Source organism: Neomonachus schauinslandi, chromosome 9, assembly GCF_002201575.2.
Source record: "Neomonachus schauinslandi chromosome 9, ASM220157v2, whole genome shotgun sequence".
NCBI classification, from domain to species: Eukaryota; Metazoa; Chordata; class Mammalia; order Carnivora; family Phocidae; genus Neomonachus; species Neomonachus schauinslandi.
The window spans coordinates 137,973,078-137,996,633 of record NC_058411.1 but is presented as its reverse complement, the minus strand read 5'-3'; the positions used below and the strand labels follow the sequence as shown (position 1 = coordinate 137,996,633).

Here is a 23,556-nt window from a genome sequence, read left to right as displayed (position 1 = left end):
ATGTTCTCTATATTTTAAAGGCTTTTGATGTCCACGGTCAGTCCTCTGGGCAGGTGATTCCAACGCGTAGCTCTAGCTGCAATAAGGGACGTGGCTCCCCCTCACCCCCACTAAGTCATTAGAAGGAGAAACAAAACCTACCAATTTGGGATCGCCACGTGGATATGCATGGAAGAGTCCCTGATTCCACCTTCACTACCGACCACGGAGAAACGGCCCTTTTGCACGAGCACGCATTTGTGTAATTCACTGCAGCATTGTACGTAACACGGAAAAACGAAAATGAACCAAACGTCCCCTAAGCGGCCAGTGGCTAAATTAGCGGGCACCTCCACACTGCGGACCGTCCTGCAAGTGTGACGGGGAAGGCAGGACTGTACGCTCTCGCGCGGACGGCGGGACAGAGAGGTCCCCGCCGCCCGGTCGCCTGGGAGCCGGGCTGCTTTCGGGAGCTTCGGCTTTTCCGATGTGCTCCGCCCTGGATTCTGCGGCAAGCGTTCCGTCTGGGCGAGCGGCGGAGGTCCGGGTTCGCGCCCTGCCCAGGCCCTGACTGGCAAGCCGATGCTAGCCGAGGTGACGCCCCGGCCCGGCCCCGCGGTCATAACCGGCCCGACCCCCGCGAGCCCGCCGCCCACCCCGGAGCTTTCTCCTAGGGGTGCAGGGAAGCCGGACTCTTCGCGGCCGGGCCCTTGGGCGCGGGGGCACGTTTCCGCCGGCCTCGCTCCGCAGCGCACCCAGCGGAAGTGGCCGTGTTGTGACGGAAGGAAATGCTTTGTGAGAGCTGCCGGCGGTGGGAGAAACGTGGCCGGCAAAGATGATTCAAGCGATTCTGGTTTTCAACAACCACGGGAAGCCGCGGCTGGTCCGCTTCTACCAGCGTTTCGTGAGTGCGGCCCAGCTTCGTCGCGTCCCTTCGGAGCGCCCGCGCTCCCCCTTCCTTCCCTTCGGCCGCTCCGGCCGGCTGACCACCTCGGGCACCTTGCACCGGGCGTGACCCTCACACTCTTCACCCTCCTTGCGGGACCCGGGCGGCTGTCGGGCAGTCTGTCCCACCCCCGCGCTCCCTCACCTCTTCCTGGACCCCTGCATCTCTCTGCCATTTGGTGACACTTCCCCTTGGGTCTCAGGGCTCGCTAAAGGACGGTGGGGTGTGCCCCATTGAACACGCGACTGATTGAAGTCCCTTTAATCTTGTCGGTCCTTAAGCGCGGTTGTAAGAGTAGGAAGACACATGCCAGCTTATGAAAGTTTTTGCTTTGGCTAGAAGATCTGGAGAAGTGCTTTCTTGGGCTTATTTTGCTTCACTGCTGGCCGGGACTGCCCAGGCACTGGATACCCTTCCTCCTGTAGAGTTGAAGAAAGTCAGTTTAAAAGCGGGAAGCGATGAGAAATTATAAATGCTACCGCGTGAGGGCTCAATAAATGATAATATAAATTTGAGTTTCCCCAGAAACTCCTCTGGGAGAACACAAACATCATTATTTGTCTCTTGCCCTCCAGCGTTGTATTTCTTCGTGGCAAGGTTTCAAAATGTTACAGACATAGCTGGTGAAACGAAGAGGGTAAAGAGTCAGAAAACTCCTGTTCAGGCCTCAGCTCACCTTTTTTACCCTGTGTCTGTTGACCTTGTGTTTTTCCTCTTTTTTTTTTTTTTTTTTTGGTCAAATAGATATGAACAAAATAATTTTAGCTTTTTCGTGGAATTTTTTAAGCTAGATTACATTTTATTAAATATTTTGAGATAAAACTTAACATTCAATAGAACCATTCAGTTTGTATTTGCATTTGTGTGTGTGAATTTTTTTTTTTTAGGTGTTATTGAGAAATAAATCACATACATATAGTTCACCTATTTAAAGTATACAGTTCAGTGGATTTTAGTACATTCACAAAGTTGTGGAACCATACCCATGGTCGATTTTAGGACATTTCCATTTCCCCAAAAAGAAGCCCCTACCCATTAGGAATCATTCCCTATTTCCTCCTAACTCCCTCAGCCCTAGGCAACCACTAGTCTACTTTCTGTCTCCCTAAATTTTGCCTATTCTGGACATTTCATATAAATGGTATACAGTATGTGGTCTTTTATGACTGGCTTTTTCCACTTAATATGTTTTTAAGGTTAATCCAGCTTGTAGCATGTGTTAATTCTTCATTCCTCTTTATTGCCAAGTTGTATTCCGTTGTGTGGATATACCATATTTTGATTGTCCATCAGTTGATGTTTCTACCTATGGCTCTTGTGGATAATGCTGCTGTGAACATTCATGTACAAGTTTTTATGTACACATATGTTTTCATTTCTCTAGGTTATAAACCTAGGAGAATTGCTGGGTCATATGGTAACTTTATGGTGACCATTTTGAGGAATTGCCCAACTGTTTTCCAAAGTGGCTGCACTGTTTTACATTCCCATCAGTAATGATAGGAGTTTCAATTTTTCCACCTCCCTATCAAAATTTGTTACTATCTTTTTGACTAGAAACACTTTAGTGGGTATAAAGTGGATTCTCATTATGGTTTTAATTTCCGTTCCCTAATGACTAATGATGCTGAACATCTTTGCATGTCCTTATTGGCCATTTGTAAACCTTCTTTGGAGAACGTAGAATTTTTATAAGAACCACATTAGCTTGTGAGAGAAAGTTACTTTGAAAACCGCAGAGAACCAAAAACTATTGAGGGATTGTTAAAAGTCATTGAGGCATGTAAGCAAGTGGTAGTTCACCTTTCTGTTGAAATTAGAAATAAGGGGCGCCTGGGTGGCTCAGATCATGATCCCAGAGTCCCGGGATGGAGCCTTGCCTATGGCTGGCTCACTGCTCCGCGGGGAATCTGCTTCTCCCTCCACCCCTCGTCCTGCTAGTGCGCTCTTTCTCAAATAAATAAATAAAATCTTTCAAAAAGAGAGAAATTAGTTAGCTTCACTGTTTCATTACCACTTCCCCTATGACTGCTGCCGCCTCCCCCTAGGGTCAGATAAAAGGCTTTAGTTTGAAAGATGTTTTTATCAGGTTAAAAAGTGCTGATACTTAGCATGTTTTATATTTCCAAGTACACAGAGTTAATCCTTTACACATCCTGGCATCAGTGAGCTTTGTGTCTTTAAATGGAAACCAGGAAAATAGTAACTGATTGACTCAAACTTACAGTGACTAGTGATTAGCAGGTTTTCTTTTTTCTTTTTTTTATTAAGTTGGTTTATTTTTTTTTTAAGGATTTATTTATTTATTTGACAGAGCGCGCACGGGACAGCACAAGCAGTGGGAGCGGCAGGCAGAGAGAGAAGCAGGCTACCCAAGGAGTAGGGAGCCAGCAAGAGGCAGGGCTCCATCCCTGGATTCTGGGATCACGACCTGAGCTGAAGGCAGATGCTTAACCAACCGAGCCACCCAGGCATCCCATTAGCTGGTTTTCATTGATGGAGTAAATACTGAGAGCCACTGTTTATCCACGTTGAGTCAAAGTTATGAAAAATAATTTCTCCACAGTTACATTTTCCCTGTTTTTTTTTGGTCTTTATTTTTACTTTTCTGTTTTTAAGATTTTATTTATTTATTTGACAGAGACACAGCAAGAGAGGGAACACAAGCAGGGGGAGTGGGAGAGGGAGAAGCAGGCTCCCCGCTGAGCAGGGAGCCTGATGCGGGGTCCCAGGACCCTGGGATCACAACCCGAGCCGAAGGCAGACACTTAACGACCGAGCTACCTAGGCGCCTGTCTTTCTTTTAAATAACTATTTCAAACTAAAATTCAATGCTTTATTATTTTTTTAAAGATTTTATTTATTTATCAGAGAGAGAGTGCGCACAATCAAGGGGAGCGGTAGGCAGAGGGAGAAGCAGGCTCCCCGCTGAGTAAGGAGCCTGATGTAAGACTCCATCCCAGGACCCTGGGATCATGACCTGAGCTGAAGGCAGACGCTTAACCGACTGAGCCACCCAGGCGTCCCAAATTCAATGCTTTAGAAAGAAGGGATTAACATTACTTGAATCTATTTTCTGACTCTTAGGGCAAGTCCAATCTGAATGTTTTCTTAAGCTTTGCTACTCAAAGTATGATCCCCAGGCCAGCAGCATTGGTATCACCTGGAAGCTTGTTAGAAATGCAGTCTCAGGATGTACCCCAAACCTACTAAATCAGAACCTGTATTTTAATAACATTCCCAGGTGATTCATTGCACACTGAGATGTGAGAGCTTTTAATTACTTTTGTCTTAATGATCAGTTTCTTCCTTCCATCATCCTTTTTTTTTTTTTTAAGATCTATTTATTTATTTGAGAGAGAGCAGGGGGAGGGGTAGAGAGAGACCATCTCAAGTGGACTCCCGGCTGAGCGCACAGCCCATGCCAGGCTCAATCCCGCAGCCCCGAGATCATAACCTGAGCTGAAAGCAAGAGTCGGAGGCTTAACTGACTGAGCCACCCAGGTGCCCTCCATCATCCTTTTATTTTTTTTAACCATACTTATGTACCTCCTCTGTATAAACAGTGTGAATTTATAACTCACAGTGTGAGTTATCAAGAGGTATCATTACAGTCGAGCTTTCTTGTGTATGGTAGTGAAAAAAAAGTATAACCGTTCAAAATTCTAATCTGTAAATGGAACTTTTTCTGACAGTAATACTTTGCTGGTGAGTAACACCCCATCTAATATGTAATGCCATATTACCAGTACAGAAGATGGAAAATTCAGTTTTTAAAAACATGATTACCCAATTAAATCTTGACCTCCTTGAAGGGTTAGACCTATTGACATTTGTTATTTACCTTGGCATAGATATTTTCTAGGTGAAGGCAAAATATTCCAGGACTGGCCTTCTAGTTATCTTTGACCTTTTATGAGAGTTTATCAGTTCTCCTTTCCTTGTTTTTTGTTTTTTGGGGTTTTTTTTTTAAGATTTTATTGATTCAGAGGTGCCTGGGTGGCTCAGTCGGTTAAGCGTCTGCCTTTGGCTCCGGTCATGATCCCTGGATCCTGGGATCAAGTCCCACATCAGGCTTCCTGCTCATCGGGGAGTCTGCTTCTCCCTCTGCCCCTCCCCCCAACTTGTTCTCTCTATCTCTCTCTCTCTCTCAAATAAATAAAATCTTTTTTTTAAGATTTTATTTATTTGAGAGAGAGTGTGCGAGCAGGGGGAGGGGCTTAGGGAGAGAGAGAATCTCAAGCAGAACCCACTGTGGGGCTCGATCTCATGACCCTGAGATCATGACCTGAGCTAAAACCAAGAGTCAGACACCAAACCAACTGAGTCACCCAGGCTCCCCGCTCCTTTCCTTGGTTATTAACTATAAGGCTTACCTATAAAGACAGTAATGGTTAGTGACTTGATGTCCAGGTAAATATACCCTAGCTTAATTCCTGTAACTGAGTTTTTTTTTTTTTAAGATTTTATTTATTTATTTGAGAGAGCGAGCATGAGAGAGAGAGAGCATGAGAGGGGGGAGGGTCAGAGGGAGAAGCAGACTCCCTGCTGAGCAGGGAGCCCGATGTGGGCCTCGATCCTGGGACTCCAGGATCATGACCTGAGCTGAAGGCAGTCGTTTAACCAACTGAGCCACCCAGGCGCCCCGTGTAACTGAGTCTTTCCAATTTTCCATAGATTCCCCTTTTGTTTGTCCTTTACTCATCACTTCTTTTTTTCTGGAAACTGGTACCAAATGTTCAGATTGTTCCTTGTTTGGAAGCACTTCTCTCTTTGTTCATCCCCATCCATGGAATGTAGTTTTTCAGACTGCCTCCCTCGCTACTGATTCACTTTTATTTCTTTTATTCCATTAGCCAGAAGAAATTCAACAGCAGATTGTCCGAGAGACCTTCCATCTAGTTCTCAAGCGAGATGACAACATCTGTAACTTCTTGGAAGGTGGAAGGTAAATGATGGGCTTCCATTTTCTCCCTGTGTATCCACTATTGGGTGCCCTTCATCACTCTTGCCTCTTCAGGTAGTACTCAAGTGTCAGGTGGGTACCTGAGCTGCTCACGAAGAGACCCAATTCTGTTTTGGAAGCTGTTGAATGGTTGTGCTTCAGATATTACTCATTTAGATGTTTGGTTCCTGGGAGGAATGGCAGAAGAAAAGGTGAGGTAAAGTGGTTTTAGGCACCTCTTCCAAACTTGGTTGCTGTTCCCCTGGTAAACATGGCCTGTTGTTTGGCCTGTGCTCACCTTTCTGTTGCACCTGTTCTCATTCTTTGGCACAGGGTTTCTCTTTGAAATGTTTAATTAAGATACAGCCATTTAAACGTTTCCCATCTTCCACAGTTTGATTGGTGGCCCTGACTACAAACTGATTTATCGGCACTATGCTACACTCTACTTTGTGTTTTGTGTGGATTCATCAGAGAGTGAACTTGGAATCTTGGACCTCATCCAGGTATGCGTAGTCAGCTAATGATGGCAGCCACTAAAGAGAATTTGCACTGGATTTTTGGGTAACCATCCTGTAGATCTTTTTGTCAGTCTTTTTATTGATACTGGTAAGAGTTGCCAGATGTCCACCATATGGTGCTGTAAGAAAGCTCCTAGCAACCCGTAAAAACTCCTAGAGCTTTCGGACTCATTGGTTTCTACCCAGCCCTCTCACTGCCCTTGGTTTTCATGTACAATTCTGATACCAATTCCGATGTGTGTGCTTCCCCCTCACCACCACCTAGCAGTTAACTCAGTTCTCTGTGGGCAATGACCAGGTGTTCCACAAATGTAACTCAATTCTGACACTATCTACCTGAAGATAGACACCAGTCACAAGTCCAGGTTGGTGTCACTTGTGCTTCCAACTGACTGGCTATGGATTGGAGGTGCCCATGACTTCCTCCTTGGGTTTAATTTGCTAGAGTGGCTCACAGAACTCTATAGAAGAACCATCTTACTATAGAAGGATATAACTCAGGAACAGCCAGACGGAAGAGATTTACAGGGCAAGGAATGGAGAAATGGGGAAAGGGCTTCCATGCCCTTTCCAGTCAGGCCACTCTCCAAAGTCCACCAACCTGGAAGTTCTCCAGACACTGACCTGTTGGGTTTTTCTGGAGATCAGGGGTGGGACTGACAGTTCCAGTCCTCTAAATGCATGGTTGGTTTGCCTGGCAACAAGCCCCCATCTTCGGTGCCTTCTTAAAGTCACCCTATTAACATAAACAGGATACCTTTATCATTTAGGAAATTCCAAATTCCTTTATCACTTAGGAACTCTGTGCCAGAAACAGGAATGAATACCAAATATTTTCTTATTATAAATTACAGTATCATAGCATGTTTTGAAATTTTTTTTCAACTATTAAGCCAAATGACATTTAAGAATTCATACTTTTTTTTTTTTTTTTTTTTTTTTTTTTAAAGATTTTATTTATTTATTCATGAGAGACAGAGCGAGAGAGAGAGGCAGAGGGAGAAGCAGGTTCCCAAGGAGCAGGGAGCCCGATGCGGGACTCGATCACAGGACCCTGAGATCATGACCTGAGCCGAAGGCAGATGGCTTAACCATCTGAGCCACCCAGGCGCCCTAAGAATTCATACTTTTTATTTTCACTTGTAATTCTAGCCTAAGACAAAGATACTTGATGTTTTGGTTAGTCTATGCAATCTTAACATAGGTAAACATGATTTTTTTTTTTAGGATTTTTGAAAATTAGAAATGGCTTACAGATTCTTTTATTTTTTTATTATTATTATTTTTTTTTTTTTAAGATTTTATTTATTTATTCATGAGAGACAGAGAGAGAGAGAGGCAGAGGGAGAAGCAGGCTCCCAAGGAGCAGGGAGCCCGATGCGGGACTCGATCCCAGGACCCTGGGATCACGACCTGAGCCGAAGGCAGACGCTTAACCATCTGAGCCACCCAGGCGCCCTTTTTATTATTATTTATCCATTTGAGAGAGAGAGTGAGTGAGAGAGAGAGAATACAAGCCGGGGGTGAGGGTGGGGGTAGGCAGAGGGAGAAGCAGGCTCCCCACTGAGTAGGGAACCTGACACGGGGCCCCATTTCAGGACTCTGGGCCCATGACCTGAGCTGAAGGCAGACACTTAACTGACTGAGCCACCTAGGTGTCCCGTGGCTTATAGATTTTTTTTATTGTCTTTATGGAAACTGAGATGTGTAGGGACCCTAGCTTGGGAACCATTAATTTAGTATAATTCTATCATTTTAGATTTTTTTTAAAAGTAATTTCTGCATCCAACATGGGGCTCAAACTCAGAACCCCGACAGCAAGAGTTGCATGCTCTACCGACTGAGCCAGCCAGTGGCCCCTAACATCATTTTATATGTGAAATTTTAGGTAGGCTTCCTTTAAGTGACTTGAATAAGTTTCTTAAGTAGAAAGCACTGAAATAGAAGCTTGCATTAAAACCTAATTAACAATTATAGAAAACTCTCTAGCTACAGAAATATAAATTTTACATTCAGAAAATGATTTAAGATGATTAAAAACTCATACATTATATTCGCGTATTGTACCTAACAGTATATAAATTATCTAAAAAGATTATCTCAGGTTTTTTTTTTTAAAGATTTTATTTATTTATTTGACACAGAGAGACACAGCAAGAGCGGAAACTCAAGCAGGGGGAGTGGGAGAGGGAGAAGCAGGCTTCCCGTGGAGCAGGGAGCCTGATGCAGGGCTCGATCCCAGGACCCTGAGATCATGACCGGAGCCAAAGGCAGACGCTTAACGACTGAGCCACCCAGGCGCCCCTCTCTAAGATGATTTAAAAAGCTTTCTTTTTTTTTTTAAGATTTTATTTATTTGAGAGCGAGAGAATGAGAGACAGAGAGCATGAGAGGGAGGAGGGTCAGAGGGAGAAGCAGACTCCCTGCCGAGCAGGGAGCCCGATGCGGGACTCGATCCCGGGGCTCCAGGATCATGACCTGAGCTAAAGGCAGTCGCTTAACCAACTGAGCCACCCAGGCGCCCCTTAAAAAGCTTTCTTAAAACACTTGAGTCAGATTGGACATTGAGAGTCAATGTGGCATAATAGAAAGAGTTTAAGATCTAAGATCTAGAATCAGAAAACCTGCATTTGAGTCATGGATCTGCCATCTGAATAGATGTATAGGTTATAGGATTCAGCTGTGACAATGTATTTTATAGTATTGTAGACTATAGAATGCTATAAAAATGTGCTTATGATAAGTGTATTAGAAGAAAAAGGAAGTAGTGATAATACAGTTTAAAAATTGGGATGCGGTTATTGGAGGAAATGCACTTCACATATCTGTGTCATTAACCCTACAATGTAATGGGCGTTTATTAAATAATGGGCATTGGATTTGGGAAGATAGATAAATAGAAGATGAAAATAATAGGAACTAAGGGGTTTGATCTTTGAAAAGACAATGAAATCAATGAATAGTTGGCCTAATATATTGAGGATTAAAGTCAGAAAACATCAACATGTTTTTAGAGGATGATATACATAATTGTATTACTAATGTATTTGAGATAGCTGACTTCAAAACATGAATACCCAAATTAGATCAACAGCAAGGCACTTACTCCAGTATTAGGATGAAATAAGAAAGGATTAAAAAAACCTGACTCCTTAATAGATTCAGTAGACTTTTTAAGTGTTGAAGTACAATAAAACCTCTGTATTGCGTAAGGTATTTCTTAAACTGAGAATTAAAAAAATCATATTACTTAAGTGTATTTTACAGTGTAAATTGGTAGTAATCCAAAAGCCTCTCAAAAAAAAATCTTACTCACATATTGCATATTAGTTTTGGTACAGAATTACTAAAGAAGATCTTAGCCAATAATCACTTGTATCAAGTCAGGAGACCTGGCTCATGTTTCTGTCTGTCCTATTAATAAGCAGTGTGGCCTTAAATCATTTACACTTTTCTGGCTCAAGGGTTCTTGTTTTTTGTTTTGGCTCTTCAGTGTGTGTGTGTTTCAGTTTATAAGTGTACAAGTTGTTCTTTTCTAGCTCTGAAAGTACTCTCTCAAGACTAGCGCATTCTAGAAGAATTATTCATTGTGTACAAATTGTCTTTATCCCAAGGATGCAAGTCAGTTTAATAAGGGGAAAGTTCTTAGAATCTATTACAGCAGTAAGGAAGATAGTGGAGACTGATAGAATTGCATCAGAGAGAAATGATTTCCAAATTATATTCCCGAAATGCTCTTGAATTGGAAAGGGAAGCATTTTTCTTTGATTATTTAGTGCATATTTATTTATCGTAAACTATTTTTGAAGAAATAATACATGTACATGGTTCAAAATTCAAAAGGCAAACCAAGAATAGGTAGTGAAAAGTATTTTTCTCCCTCTTTTCTCCAGTACCTAGTTTATTTTTCTAGGAGCAGCAAATTTTAGTTTTATTTATTTATCTTTTCAAGATTTTATTTATTTTTATAGAAACCCTTTTATTTTTTTTTAAGATTTTATTTATTTATTTTGAAAGAGAGTATGTGAGCAGGGGGAGGGGCAGAGGGGGAGAAAGAGAAAATCCCAAGCAGACTCCCCACTGAGCGCAGAGCCCATGGCGCATGGAGGGGGGGGGCGGGGAGATGCTCAATGTCACAATCCTGAGATCATGACCTGAGCTGAAACCAAGAGTTGGCCGCTTAACCAACTGAGCCATCCAGGCGCCACTTTATTATTTTTTTTTAGGTAAACTCTACACCCAGCGTAGGGCTCAAACTTATCCCGAAATCAAGAGTCACACACTCTACTAACTGAGCCCAGGAAATTTTAGTTTTAAAAGCAAGAGCAGGGGCGCCTGGGTGGCTCAGTCATTAAGGGTCTGCCTTCGGCTCAGGTCATGGTCCCAGGGTCCTGGGATTGAGCCCCGCGTCAGGCTCCCTGCTCAGTGGGAAGCCTGCTTCTCCCTCTCCCACTCCCCCTGCTTGTGTTCCTTCTCTCGCTGTGTCTCTCTGTGTCAAATAAATAAATAAAATCTTTAAAAAAATAAATAAAAATAAAAACAAGAGCCAGTGTTATCTCAGGAGAGAAGTCTATAGGCATTCATGAAAACAAGGATGTCCCTTATTATTTACTCTAATTTGAATAAACATTTGTAATGAGTGATAAAAAAAGAAAGGAACAAGTTACATGGTAAAGGAAGAGAGAATTAAGTTTCACCAGAGGATGGCCTGATTATATACCTAGAAAACCTGGAAAAAACAGCAAAAATTATAATAATAAATAAGTAATGAATGATATGAGCAAAATAGCAAAATATGAGATAAATCCATCAAAATTGAATTTTTCATTTCTGTGAAAATAGCTAGAAAAACCATAATTTAAAAAAAAAGCCTCAATAGTGACAAAGGTTATCAAGTGTTTGGAAATTAACTTAGTATGGAATACTTGACATTAATTCCAATAGAATTATGAAATCGTAAAGGAAAAACATAAAGGAATATTTGAAATAAATGGAGCTACAGGCGCTCTCCTTGTTGGGAAAAGTCAAGCCAAGATAATAATAGTAATCAACAAATTAAATGCGAAACCAATTATAAATCCATCAGGAAATCTTATAGAACTTATTGAAGGGAAAATTCATCAGGGAAAATTCATCAGGAAAAATGAATGGCTAAGAAATTCAAAAGTATGTTTTGAGGGAAAAAGTTTAGTTAATGGGGGATAGGCTTTACTAGGCTTGCAGATGAAATTATTACCTAGGAAATCCAAAACGGTCACTGGGAAACCATTAGAGCTAATAATAGAGTTCAGTACTGGGACAAGTTTAACAAACTTAAAAGTCAGTAACTTTCCCTTAGCACTAATAAGTTAGGAAATATAATATTTAAAGGGGCCCACTCACAAAAGCAAAAAGGTTCATAAGATATCAAGGAATAAATGTAAAAAATATGCAAGATATATATGAAGAAAACTTTCAAACTCTACTGAAAATATGAAAAAGGCAAAATAAATGAATAACACATACCCTTTGCCTGTTGAGAAGACTCATTACAGTGTCCATACTTTCAGATTATAAATTTACTGAAAACCCAATCAGAATCCCTATAAGATTGTTTTTAAAATTATACTCAGGGATACCTGGGTGGCTCAGTTGGTTAAGCGTCTGCTTTCTGCTCAGGTCATGATCCCAGGGTCCTGGGATCCAGCCCTGCATCGGGTTCCCTGCTCAGTGAGGAGCCTGCCTCTCTCTCTGCCTCTACCCCTCCACCCCGCTCGTGCTTTCTCTCTCGCTCTCTGGCTGCGCTCTCTCAAATAAATAAATAAAAATCTTTTTTTTTTTTTTTTAAGATTTTATTTATTTGACAGAGGGAGAGACAGCGAGAGAGGGAACACAAGTAGGGGGAGTGAGAGAGGAAGAAGCAGGCTTCCTGCAGAGCAGGGAGCCCGATGCGGGGCTCCATCCCAGGACCCTGGGACCATGACCCGAGCCAAAGGCAGATGCTTAATGACAGCCACCCAGGTGCCCCAAAATAAAAATCTTAAAAAAAAATTATATTTATTGTGAAACCTGTATATACAAAAAAAAATCTAAACATGTCAATACAGTTTCAAGAATGCCAGTAAAATGAAGCTATCACCCAGATTAAGAAACAGTACATTACTAGTTCTGTAAAGCTCGTGTATACTGTTCCTCACTTCCATCCGCTCATTCATTGCATCCCTCTTCAGACTTTTATGTTGGTCTTCCCTTTGCTTCTCTTTATTTTTACCATGTGATGTATATTCCTTAACTGGTATTTATCTTAGTTTGGAAAATCTGAGTGGCAAGCACAAAAATTAGTTGTGTAAGGAAAGGATAACTTGCCACTTTTAGATGAAGGCTCCCAACAGAAGATGAGCTGAGCAGAGTGACTGTGTCATGGTCTGGCTTCAGCGTCCCTGAGAGTATACCTGAGCTCCTTCTGGGGACATCTGAGGGCAAGGTCATGTGAGTGCATCGGGAGAAACAGCTCACCATAGGTGGGGCATCAGGCTCTTGCTGTCTAGCAGAAACATGTCAGGAGGAATGGACCGCTCATTTTCTTTTTCAGCTTGTCCTGACCATACCCCTGGTTTTCAAGAGTAAGTCAAAGCACATTTCAGTGGGAGTAAAACGAGTGTCCTCGGCTAATCCAGGCAGCAGAGCAGTAGAAGAGATATTAGATTATTTCCATTTTCCTTTTTTTTTTTAAGTAACAAAACTACTCTATGTCTTTATGCAGACTCTTGGGCCTATTCACACCCAAGTGAAAGAGATGAATATTGCTAATTATAATGCACGTAGCTAGGTAGATATTTAGGAAAGCTATATTAACGTACAGTGGCTCCAGGACTGTTTGAGTTCATGTTTCTTCCTAGCTCCAACATTGAAATATGTCATTTTTAATCTCTACTCAGAGGTAGAGTGGTGCCTCACAACTGTCTGAATTTTTACTTTTATTAATTGTGCCTACTTTTTCCATGTGTAGGTTTACATTGTTCTTTTCAGATATACCTTTTATAATACAATTGAACCACTTGTCTGGTAAAGTCTAGATCCTGGTTTATAGTTTTATATTTCATCTCTTCTATGATGCACATTTCCCCACACTTTAGTAACTCCTACATCAGGATGTGTATTACAATAGATGAAATCTTAGCATTATAATTGATAGCATTTTCTTCTTAGCACAGTAAGTGTTTTCTCTTATAATCAATGGAAAAGTAATTCTCTGTATTTTTTAGTTTATTTTAAAACTAAGTTATTTTTTTCTAAACTATTAAGTTGTAAATAATCCATTTTACTTCCCCTTATTAAAGAAACTGTAATGTGTAAGGTTTAGAGTAAAATCCAAACTCCCTGTCAGTCTACAAGGCCTGTCATGATCTGGCTCCTTTGTCTTTCTCTGTTTGAGCTCATCATAGTCTCGCTCACCTCCAGGATACTCTAGCCATTTCCACCTTCTTTCTGTTCCTCAGACACAAGGACATTTTTGCTTCAGGGTCTTTGCGCTTGTTCAGTGCACTAGAATGCCTTTGCTCAAGTTCTTTTCCTCTTTAGCTCTTCAAATGACTGGCTTCTTTATCATTCATGACTCGGCTCAAATGTTGATCCTCCAAGACTTTCATGAAGGCCTGTCTGAAGTAACCTCCATCCCATCATCCTGCTCATTTCCTTCAGAGCACTTATGACAATAGAAAAGATCTTGTTTATATGCCTTGTTCTTCCCACACCCGGAACATAAGCCTGGCAAGAGCATGACTTGTTGACCGAGGCAGCCCCAGGGTAGAATGTCTAGCATGCGGGAACCACTCACTGAATATTGGTTGAATAAACATAATACATAGTGAGGTTTAGTTTTTACTCATTCTGTTCCACTGAGTTGTGTTTCTCTTTATGCATGAGTTTCACACTGTCTTATTTATTGTTGTTAATGTAGGTTTATATACTCAGTAAGACCAGTTACTCCCCTTGGGTGCAGTTCTTTTTCAATATATTCTCTGATATTTATAACCATTTGTTCAGCTGTATACATTCTTGAATAATTTGTAATGGTCCCAAAAGTCTCTGTTGGATTTATACTTAGAAATGAATTAAAAACAGCATTTCCTTCCATTTATTCATTTCTTCTTTCAGATCTTATGTTAGTTTTGTTGTTTTTTTTTTTCAAAGGAGGTCCTAATACCTTATGGTTTATTTTGAAATTTTAAGATACTAAGCTTTTATTCATCATTATATTTGCAGATATTTCTTATAATTACACAACCTTCCCTTTAATTCTCAGTTTAATTTACAAGTTCACTATTCACTGAGACTCTCTACTTTATGCTTATCTCCTCTTCTTCAGTAGTTGTGTTTGTCTTCTTATCACTGTTGTTTCCAATTAAAAAATATATGTATTATTAAGCTTTTAGCACAAAGGTTTATTTAAATCTCTTTAACACAAGATTTATTTCAATATATGTTGAGATATGGAGCTGAGTTACTTTTTCTCCATACCATTATCCAGTTTCTCCAAATTATTCAGCCTCCTGTCATTTTGCTACCCCTAGTTTAAACTTAAATTTCTGTATAAATTTAGCCTATTTCTGGAATTTCAAGGATATTATTTTGGGTTTTTAAAATTATACAAGTAGAAAAAATATTTAAAAAGTCATATAAATAGTATATGAATATATTCTTTTTAAGTTTATTAAGTGAAATGGAGAAGTCCTTCCCTTAGCATTCATTTCCTTCTCTCTCATACACCACTCTCCTTTCTAGAGGTGACCACTATTAAGTCTTAATGCATGTATACACACACACACACATCATATGCATTTACTTTTTTTTTTTTTTAAGATTTTATTTATTTATTTGATAGAGGGAGAGCACAAGCAGGGGGAGCGGCAGGCAGAGGGAGAGGGAGAAGCAGGTTCCCCACTGAGGAAGGAGCCCGATGTGGGGCTCGATCCCAGGACCCTGGGATCATGACCTGCGCCGAAGGCAGCTGCTTAACCACTGAGCCACCCAGGCGCCCCGTATGCATTTACTTTTTAAAATAAAAAGTAGTCACACCATATACATAGTTCTGTGACTTGCTTTTTTATCACTTAATAATAAGTCTTGGAGCTTTTTCCATTTCATATATTCTTTTTAGTGAAGAATGATTTTATAAAAATATAAATGATATGCTGTAATCTTTTATTCAGTACCCAGCTTCTCATTGTTTCCAACAGCACTGCAGTGCTCCCCTGCACGTGGTCTGTATGCTCGTGTGGTCGTTTCTTTAGGATAAATTCCTAACATTGGAATTGCTGCTTTGATTAAAAGATGTGTGCTTTTTAAATTGATAGGTATTGCCGCCAGATTATCTCCCCAAAAAGGCCTGTTTCCCCATAACTTCACCAACTTTCAGTATTAAGAATATTTCCAAATGTTTGCTAATCTGATGGGTGAAAACAGAAATTCATTGTTGTCCCGAGTTTTCTTGAATATTGCTTAAGTTGCGTGGCTCTCAGTGTTTACTGGTCATTTATATTTGAAAATATCTGTCCATAGCATTTGTTCACTTTTCTCATGGCCATTTGTTCTATTCATTTGTAAGGGTTGCATTTTTTCTTAACTGTATGGATATCAATCCTTTTTCTGTTATATTTATTGCAAATAGGGGCGCCTGGGTGGCTCAGATGGTTAAGTGTCTGCCTTTGGCTCAGATCTTGATCCCAGGGTGCTGGGATCGAGTCCCGCATCGGGCTCCCTGCTCCTTGGGAGCCTGCTTCTCCCTCTGCCTCTCTCTCTCTGTCTCTCATGAATAAATAAATAAAATCTTTAAAAAAAAAATGTTCAGTATTGCAGTTCCTTTATTTTTCTTTTGAGAAAGCCATTTTTTAAAATTTCCTCATACATATGTGTGTATATATATATAGTTTTTTAGGCTCAGTAAACTGTATTGATTGATGACACATAAAGATAATCCTTATTTATTCTCCTTATTCTTCAGCTTTTTTTTACATTTAAAAAAATTTCCAGTATAATTAACATACAGTGTTATATTAGCTTCTGGTGTACAATATAGTGATTCAGCAATTCTGTACATTACTCAGTGTTTGTCACTCTAATTGTATTCTTAATCCCCATCACCTGTTTCACCCATCCCCCCTCCCACCTCTCCTCCGGTAACAACCAGTTTATTCTTTGTATTTAAGAGTCTGGTTTTTTGGTTTGTTTCTTTTTTGGTGTGTCCATTTGTTCAGTTTCTTAAATTCCACATGAATGAAATCATAAAATATTTGTCCTCCAACTGACTTGTTTCACTTAGCGTAATACTCTATATCTACCCATGTTGTTGGAAATGGTAAGATTTCATTCGTTTTTATGGCTGAGTAATATTCTGTGTGTGTGTGTACTCACACCACATCTTTATCCATTCATCTATCTATGGATACCTTGGTTGCTTCCATACTGTGGCTATTGTAAATAATGCTGCAATAAACATATGGTGCATATACCTTTTTGAATTAGTGTTTTCATATTCTTTGGGTAAGTACCCAGGAGTGGAATTACTGGATCATATGGTAATTCTATTCTTAGTTTTTTGAGGAACCTCCACACTGTTTTCCAGAGTGGCTGTACCAGTTTGCATTCCCACCAACAGTACACAAGGGTTCCTTTCTCCACATCCTTGCCAACACTTGTTTTTTGTGTTTTTGACTTTAGCCATTCTGACAGGTGTGAGGTGATATCTCCTTGTGGTTTTGATTTGCATTTCCCTGATGATGAGTGATGTTGAGCATCTTTTCGTGTGCCTATTGGCCATCTGTATATCTTCTTTGGAGAAATACCTGTTCGTGTCTTCTGCCCTTTTTTAACTGGATTATTATTATTATTTATCTTTTTTTTTTTTGGTGTTGTTTAAGTTCTTTATGTATTTTGGATAGTAACTTCTTATTGGATATGTCATTTGCAAATAACTTCTCCCGTTTTGTAGGTTGTCTTTTTACTTTGTTGATTGTTTCTTTTGCTATGCAGAAGCTTTTTATTGTAAAGTCTTTCCAGTAGTTTATTTTCGCTTTCGCTTCACTTACCTCAGGGAACCTGTCTAGAAAAATGTTACTATGGTAAGTGTCAGAGAGATTACTGCCTGTGCTCTCTTCTAGGATTTTTATGGTTTACAGTCTCACATTTAGATCTTTAATCCATTTCGAGTTTATTTTTGTATATAAGAACGTGGTCCAGTTTCATTCTTTTGCATGGAGCTGTCTAGTTTTCCCAACAGCATTTGTTGAAGAGACTGTTTTTTTCCCATTGCATATACTTGCCTCCTTTGTCAGAGATTAATTGACCATATAATTGTGGGTGGGCTTATTTCTGGGCTCTCTATTCTGTTCCATTGATCTGTGTGTCTGTTTTTGTGCCAGTACCATACTGTTTTGATTACTATAGCTTTGTACTGTATCTTGAAATCTGGGATTGTGAGACTTCCTGTTTTGTTCTTTTTCAAGATTGCTTTGGCTATTTGAGTTTTTTTGTAGTTCCATACAAATTTTAGAATTGTTTGTGTTCTAATTCTGTGAAAATGCTGTTGGTGTTTTGATGGGGATTGCATTAAATGTGTGGATTGCTTTGGGTGGTATGGCCATTTTAACAGTATTTGTTCTCCTGAGAAAACCATTTTTATCACCATCACCACCCAGTTTATCTGTGCTGGATATGTAGCAAATGGCCAGATTGTCTAAAGAACATCTGCATAACATTTCCTTCATGTTTCAAGAGATGAAAATAACTGCAAAAAGTTAAGTACCAAAGTACACAAGATGACACAGATAATCCATGTATGAAATTTTATCCCACCTGCAGCTTTTATATATTTGAAAAGTAGAATTCATGAAATAAAAAATTTGTCCTGTAAAGTTTAATGGAAGGAGATTTAGCCTGATTACAACACTAACACCAGTGTCACTGATTTGATTTTTATTTATTTTTGTTTAAGGTTTTATTTATTTGTCAGAGGGAGAGAGCGAGAAAGCACAAGCAGGGGGAGTGGCAGGCAAAGGGAGAAGCAGGCTTCCTGCTGAGCAAGGAGCCCAATGTGGGACTCGATCCCAGGACCCTGAGATTATGACCTGAGCCGAAGGTAGACACTCAATGGACTGAACCACCCAAGTGTCCCTGATTTGATTTTTCTAAAAACTGATCCCCCAGCTTTATTGGGATATAATTGATGTATATAGTATTGCATAAGTTTAAAGCGTACAGTCCTGTTGATTTGATGCACTTATATATTGCAAAATGATACTGAGCATTGGCTAACGCCTCTTATTGCATCACATAATTAACCATTTCTGTTTTTGCAGTGAGAATCATATTTTTTCAATAAATTACAGTGTGATACCCACACAAGTTGGAATGCTAGCCCTCTGGTGAACAAGGACCTGATCAGAACAAGAAGTCTTTAAAGTCCCAAACTTTATAAGTGTGATCTTTTTCAAACTGAATCCATTCCTTGCATTATGTGTGGGTTTATGATCTTGCCATTTCATACTGAGCATCTAGATTTCCAAATACAGTTGACCCTTGGACTGCACTAGGTCCACTTATACATAGATTTTTTTCAGTAAATACAGTATAGTACTGTATGTGTATTTTCCTTATGACCTTCTTAATAACATTTTTTTCTTTAGCTTACTTTATTGTAATAATACAGTGTATAATATATATAACATGCAATATTTATGTTGATTGACTATGTTATTGGTAAGGCTTCCAGCTACTAGTAGTAGGCTATTAGTAGTTAAGTTTTGGGGGAGTCAAGTTATAGACGGATTTTTTGATTGTGTGGGAAGTGGGGGAGGGTCAGCACTCCTAATCCCCATGTTCTAGAGTCATCTGTACTTCTTCCTGTTGCTTAGTCTTGGAACTTCCTTCATCAGCTGAACTAGATCCATCTTCGTCTTCACTTGTAATATCACTTAATTTTCTAAGTTTGACGTTTTGGTTCTTGTTTTCAAAATTCAGTTTAATTCCATATTTAAGCAGGCTGGGATTTGTCCCCTTCTTTCTTGCCTTGCTGAAGCGCCTTCCTTTTTTCTCTTGTTCAGCAGGTTTTACTGGATTCACAACTGCGGGGTTGTAATAGCTAGATAAGACTATTCTCATCTCTGCCAAAGTATTAATTTGGGCTAACATCTGAGCCATAGCTGTCTGAGGTGTCAGAGTAGCCCCCCTTTATGCACAGCTTCACTTTCCCTGGTTTCAGTTACCCGGATCAGCCACGACCCAGAGGCATGTCCTTCTGATTTATCAGAGGGTCAGTAGTAGCCTAATGCTACATCACAGTGCGTTCGCCACTCACCTCACTTCGTCTCGCCATTCGGGCATGTTATCTTTTGTCATCACAAGAAGGGTGAGTACAGAACAGTAAGATATTGAGAGAGAGCGACTACATTTATTTAACTTTTATTATAATATATTGTTATAATTTTTTTTTTTAAGATTTTATTTATTTGGCAGAGAGAGACACAGTGAGAGAGGGAACACAAGCAGGGGGAGTGGGAGAGGGAAAAGCAGGCTTCCTGCCGAGCAGGGAGCCTGATGCAGGGCTGGATCCCAGGACCCTGGGATCATGACCTGAGCCGAAGGCAGACGCTTAATGACTGAGCCACCCAGGCGCCCCTAATTGTTGTATTTTTATTATTGTTGATCTCTTAGTGGGCCTCATAAACTAAACCATCATAAGTGTGTGCGTATAGGACATAGTCTGTACATGGTTGGGTAATACCCATGGTTTTAGCACCCACAGGGGCCTTGGGGTGCACCCCACGGACAAGGGGAGCTCGCTGCACTGCCCACAGGGCCGCAGCAGTGAGAACAGAGCCTCCTGTAGCTGCGGCTATTTCTTGTTTTTGTTTTCTTTTTTTTTTTTTTTTAAGATTTTACTTATTTATTTGACAGAGAGAGTGAGAGAGCATAGTAGAGGGAGAGGGAGAAGCAGGCTCCCCACCAAGCAGGGAGCCTGATGTGGGGCTCCATCCCAGGACCCTGGGATCATGACCTGAGCCGAAGGCAGATGCTTAACCATCTGAGCCACCCAGGTGCCCCTTGTTTTTGTTTTCAACAATTTCCTCTTCTTGCTGTTCTTGTAATTTCCAGTGTCTGCCCTTTCCAGCCCCCTAGCTAAAGCTTTTTGTGCACCCATTGCTATTTCTGCCTCTGAAGAGAGGAGTGTGGCTTAAACTTTTGTTAACTCTTCTTGGTTTGTCCATTATCTTCTTTATATCTTGATGTCTCATCTGGTACTGCTCCTGCTTCTACCCCTATACCTGTTGGTGTTGAGCAGGAACTAGATCTGATCCACAGTGCTTCCCCTGCTTCTGGATCATGGTTTCTTCCTCTCTCTGCTTCTAGATCTGTTCCTGGATCGAGACATTTCCACTCCCCGATTCTACTGCGATGATGCCTCTAGTGAGACTTAGGTCTTGAGTGAATTCTGCCTCTTGATGACTGACTTTCTTGTGTTTGTGTCTGTCCTCACCATTTTCAGATGAATTTAATCTCTCCTTTACTTTATAAGAAGAATGTTCTTTGTCAATATGTTCCTCAAATTTGTATTTCTTAGAGGATTTATTTTTAGATTCATGTCTTACTATTTTGCTATCTGCACCTGTAGCTTCTTCAGTTTCTTCATGCATTAGCATACTCTTTGCTTCTGCTCTGGCTCCTGCATGTTATTCCTACATTATCTGACTTTCAGGTTCTTTTGATCTTGATCATGATCTTGAATGATGATATCGTGAGGCTCTAGGAGAAACAGATACATCTGACTACTCTTTTTTGATCTTTATCTGGGGATATCTTTTCTGGAGCTATTCCATCTCATTCTGTATTACTGGTCTATTTGAGAACCCAATTGTTATGGAGTAAATTGGGTCCCCTCAAATTTATATGTTGAGGGGCACCTGGGTGGCTCAGTTGGTTAAGCGACTGCCTTCGGCTCAGGTCATGATCCTGGAGTCCCGGGATCGAGTCCCACATTGGGCTCCCTGCTCGGCAGGGAGTCTGCTTCTCCCTCTGACCCTCCCCCTCTCATGCTCTCTCTCTCTCTCTCATTCTCGCTCTCAAATAAATAAATAAAATCTTTTAAAAAAAAATTTATATGTTGAGGCCCTAACCCCCAGTGTGACTGTATTTAGAGATGGGTGCTTTTAAGGATGTTATTATGGTTAAATGAGGTCATAAGCTTGGGGCTCTGATCCCATACAACTCATGTTGTTATAAGACAGGAAGAGATACTAAAGATCTCTCTCTCTCCATGTGCACAAACCAAAGAAAGTCCCATCAAAGACACAGCGAGAAGGTGGCTGTCTGTGAGCTAGGAGGAGAGCCCTCATCAGGAACCAATCCTACCAGACCTTAATCTGGGATCACTAGCCTCCAACACTGAGAAAATAAATTTCTGTTGTTTAAGCCACACAGCCTGTGGTATTTTGTTATGGCAGCCCAAGACGACTACTACACTAATCTTAATTTCATTAACCCTCTTTAATAAAAACAGCCCCTTGGCACAGTGCTGCTGAGAAATATGGTCTCCCTTTCCTCACATATGCTCTGGGCATCTTACTCCAGAGTCCTGGCTGCTGGGGCAGCGCTTTTAACAATACCAGCCACCCAGAAGCTTCCCACAGACTGACCAAGAGACCTGAGTGGCACAAAGGGGATCTGCCATTGCTTTTTTAGTTTGTTTTTTACACTTAGCTCAGTAATACCTGTAAGGTATTTTATGTCTGTATTGGGATAGGCAACTACCTTTAATTTTTCCCCTGAAGGATAGCCATTTGTCCCAGCACTGTCAACCAGTACAGCTTTTCCCCACCAATTCAAAATACCACCTTTGTCAAAAATTGTATTTTCTTTGCATGAGAGGCCCCATGTACGATGAAGTGCCCCCAAACCTTGTAGGGCAGGGAAGAAGAGGGGCACGTGCTGTAGAGGGAGAGGAAGAGGATTTGGTGGTGCCACCCACTGGAGGCTACGTGAATGTGGCGCTGGGCATGGAGGCAGCCTGGTGACAGGAGGCTCCAGTGACTCTTTCACAGACTGTTATGGCTTTCATGGTTTTGGTTTTCCTAGATTACATCTAAAAATACTACACACAAAATCAACTTTTTAATTTTCTCAAGCTTCAAAACCCAGAGTGCCCATGATGTGTCCCTGTGCTTCACTGGAGTGGCTTTTCAGCGTAGTTTGTCTGAAATTCCTGGACTACAGAATTCAAGACGATGGTAGATTTTATCATGATTTGCTTTTGAATTTGGTCTATGGAGGTTCACAATAAGTGGAAAATAATTTCAGAGAATTCATTTTTGTTGAAAATTGCATAGAATTCTAGAGCCAGCATTGTTCAGCATTAAGGCAGAAGCCCACCTTTGCTTTTTATGGAAGGTATTGCTTTAAGAGATTGATATGATGCATTTTAATCTACCTCTGTCTTAATTTATGGCAGGTTTTGTATGAATTTTAACCTTTTAACAAATTTCCAAAACTGGATTATGCCTTTGACAATAATTAAAATGATTTACCACATCTGGGAGGGGGAGAGGAATGTATTTTCTTTCTTTTTTTTTTTTTTTAAAAGATTTATTTATTTATTTATTTGAGAGAGAGCACATGACGGGGGGGGGTCAGAGGGAGAAGCAGACTCCCTGCCAAGCAGGGAGCCCGATGCGGGACTCGATCCAGGGACTCCAGGATCATGACCTGAGCCAAAGGCAGTCGCTTAACCAACTGAGCCACCCAGGCGCCCGGCATGTATTTTCTTATACACATGTGTATGTTTCAGCATTTTATTTATTTATTAAAGATTTTACTCATTTGAGAGAGAGAGGGAGAGAGAGAGAGCATTAGCAGGGGGAGGGGCAGAGGCAGAGGGAGAAGCAGGCTCCCCGCTGAGCAGGGACAATCCCAGGACCCCGGGACCATGACCCAAACTGAAGACAGATACTTAACTGACTGAGCCACCCAGGTACCCTGTTCCAGTATTTTATATCCTGTCCCATTGATCCATACTTGTATTTCTATCTTAGTATTTTACTATTTTAATGACCAAGGCTTTGCAATGAATTTTGATGCCTAGTCATTCCTTATTAACATTGTTTTTCTAAACATTCTTGGCAGAGTATTTTCACGGT

The 23,556-nt window shown here is 40.7% G+C and overlaps 1 protein-coding gene and 1 pseudogene across 6 annotated transcripts in view; one reads left to right on the top strand and one right to left on the bottom strand.

Annotated features, from left to right (window-relative positions):
- The first annotated feature begins 756 nt into the window (after window positions 1–756).
- Window positions 757–23,556, top strand: part of LOC110572383 (AP-3 complex subunit sigma-2) — a 55,514-nt gene continuing 32,714 nt past the window's right edge. For 4 of the 6 annotated variants that reach the window (XM_044917753.1, XM_044917751.1, XM_044917752.1 and 1 more), the window contains exons 1-3: window positions 773–883; window positions 5,782–5,873; window positions 6,265–6,376. In XM_044917753.1, coding sequence (XP_044773688.1) covers window positions 815–883; window positions 5,782–5,873; window positions 6,265–6,376 — 273 coding nt within the window. In that variant the 5' untranslated portion in view covers window positions 773–814. Of the gene's footprint in view, window positions 884–5,781; window positions 5,874–6,264; window positions 6,377–23,556 lie in introns of all 6 variants that reach the window. The other 2 variants (XM_044917750.1, XM_044917754.1) reach the window with 2 other exon arrangements.
- LOC110572170 lies at window positions 18,881–21,984 on the bottom strand (annotated as a pseudogene).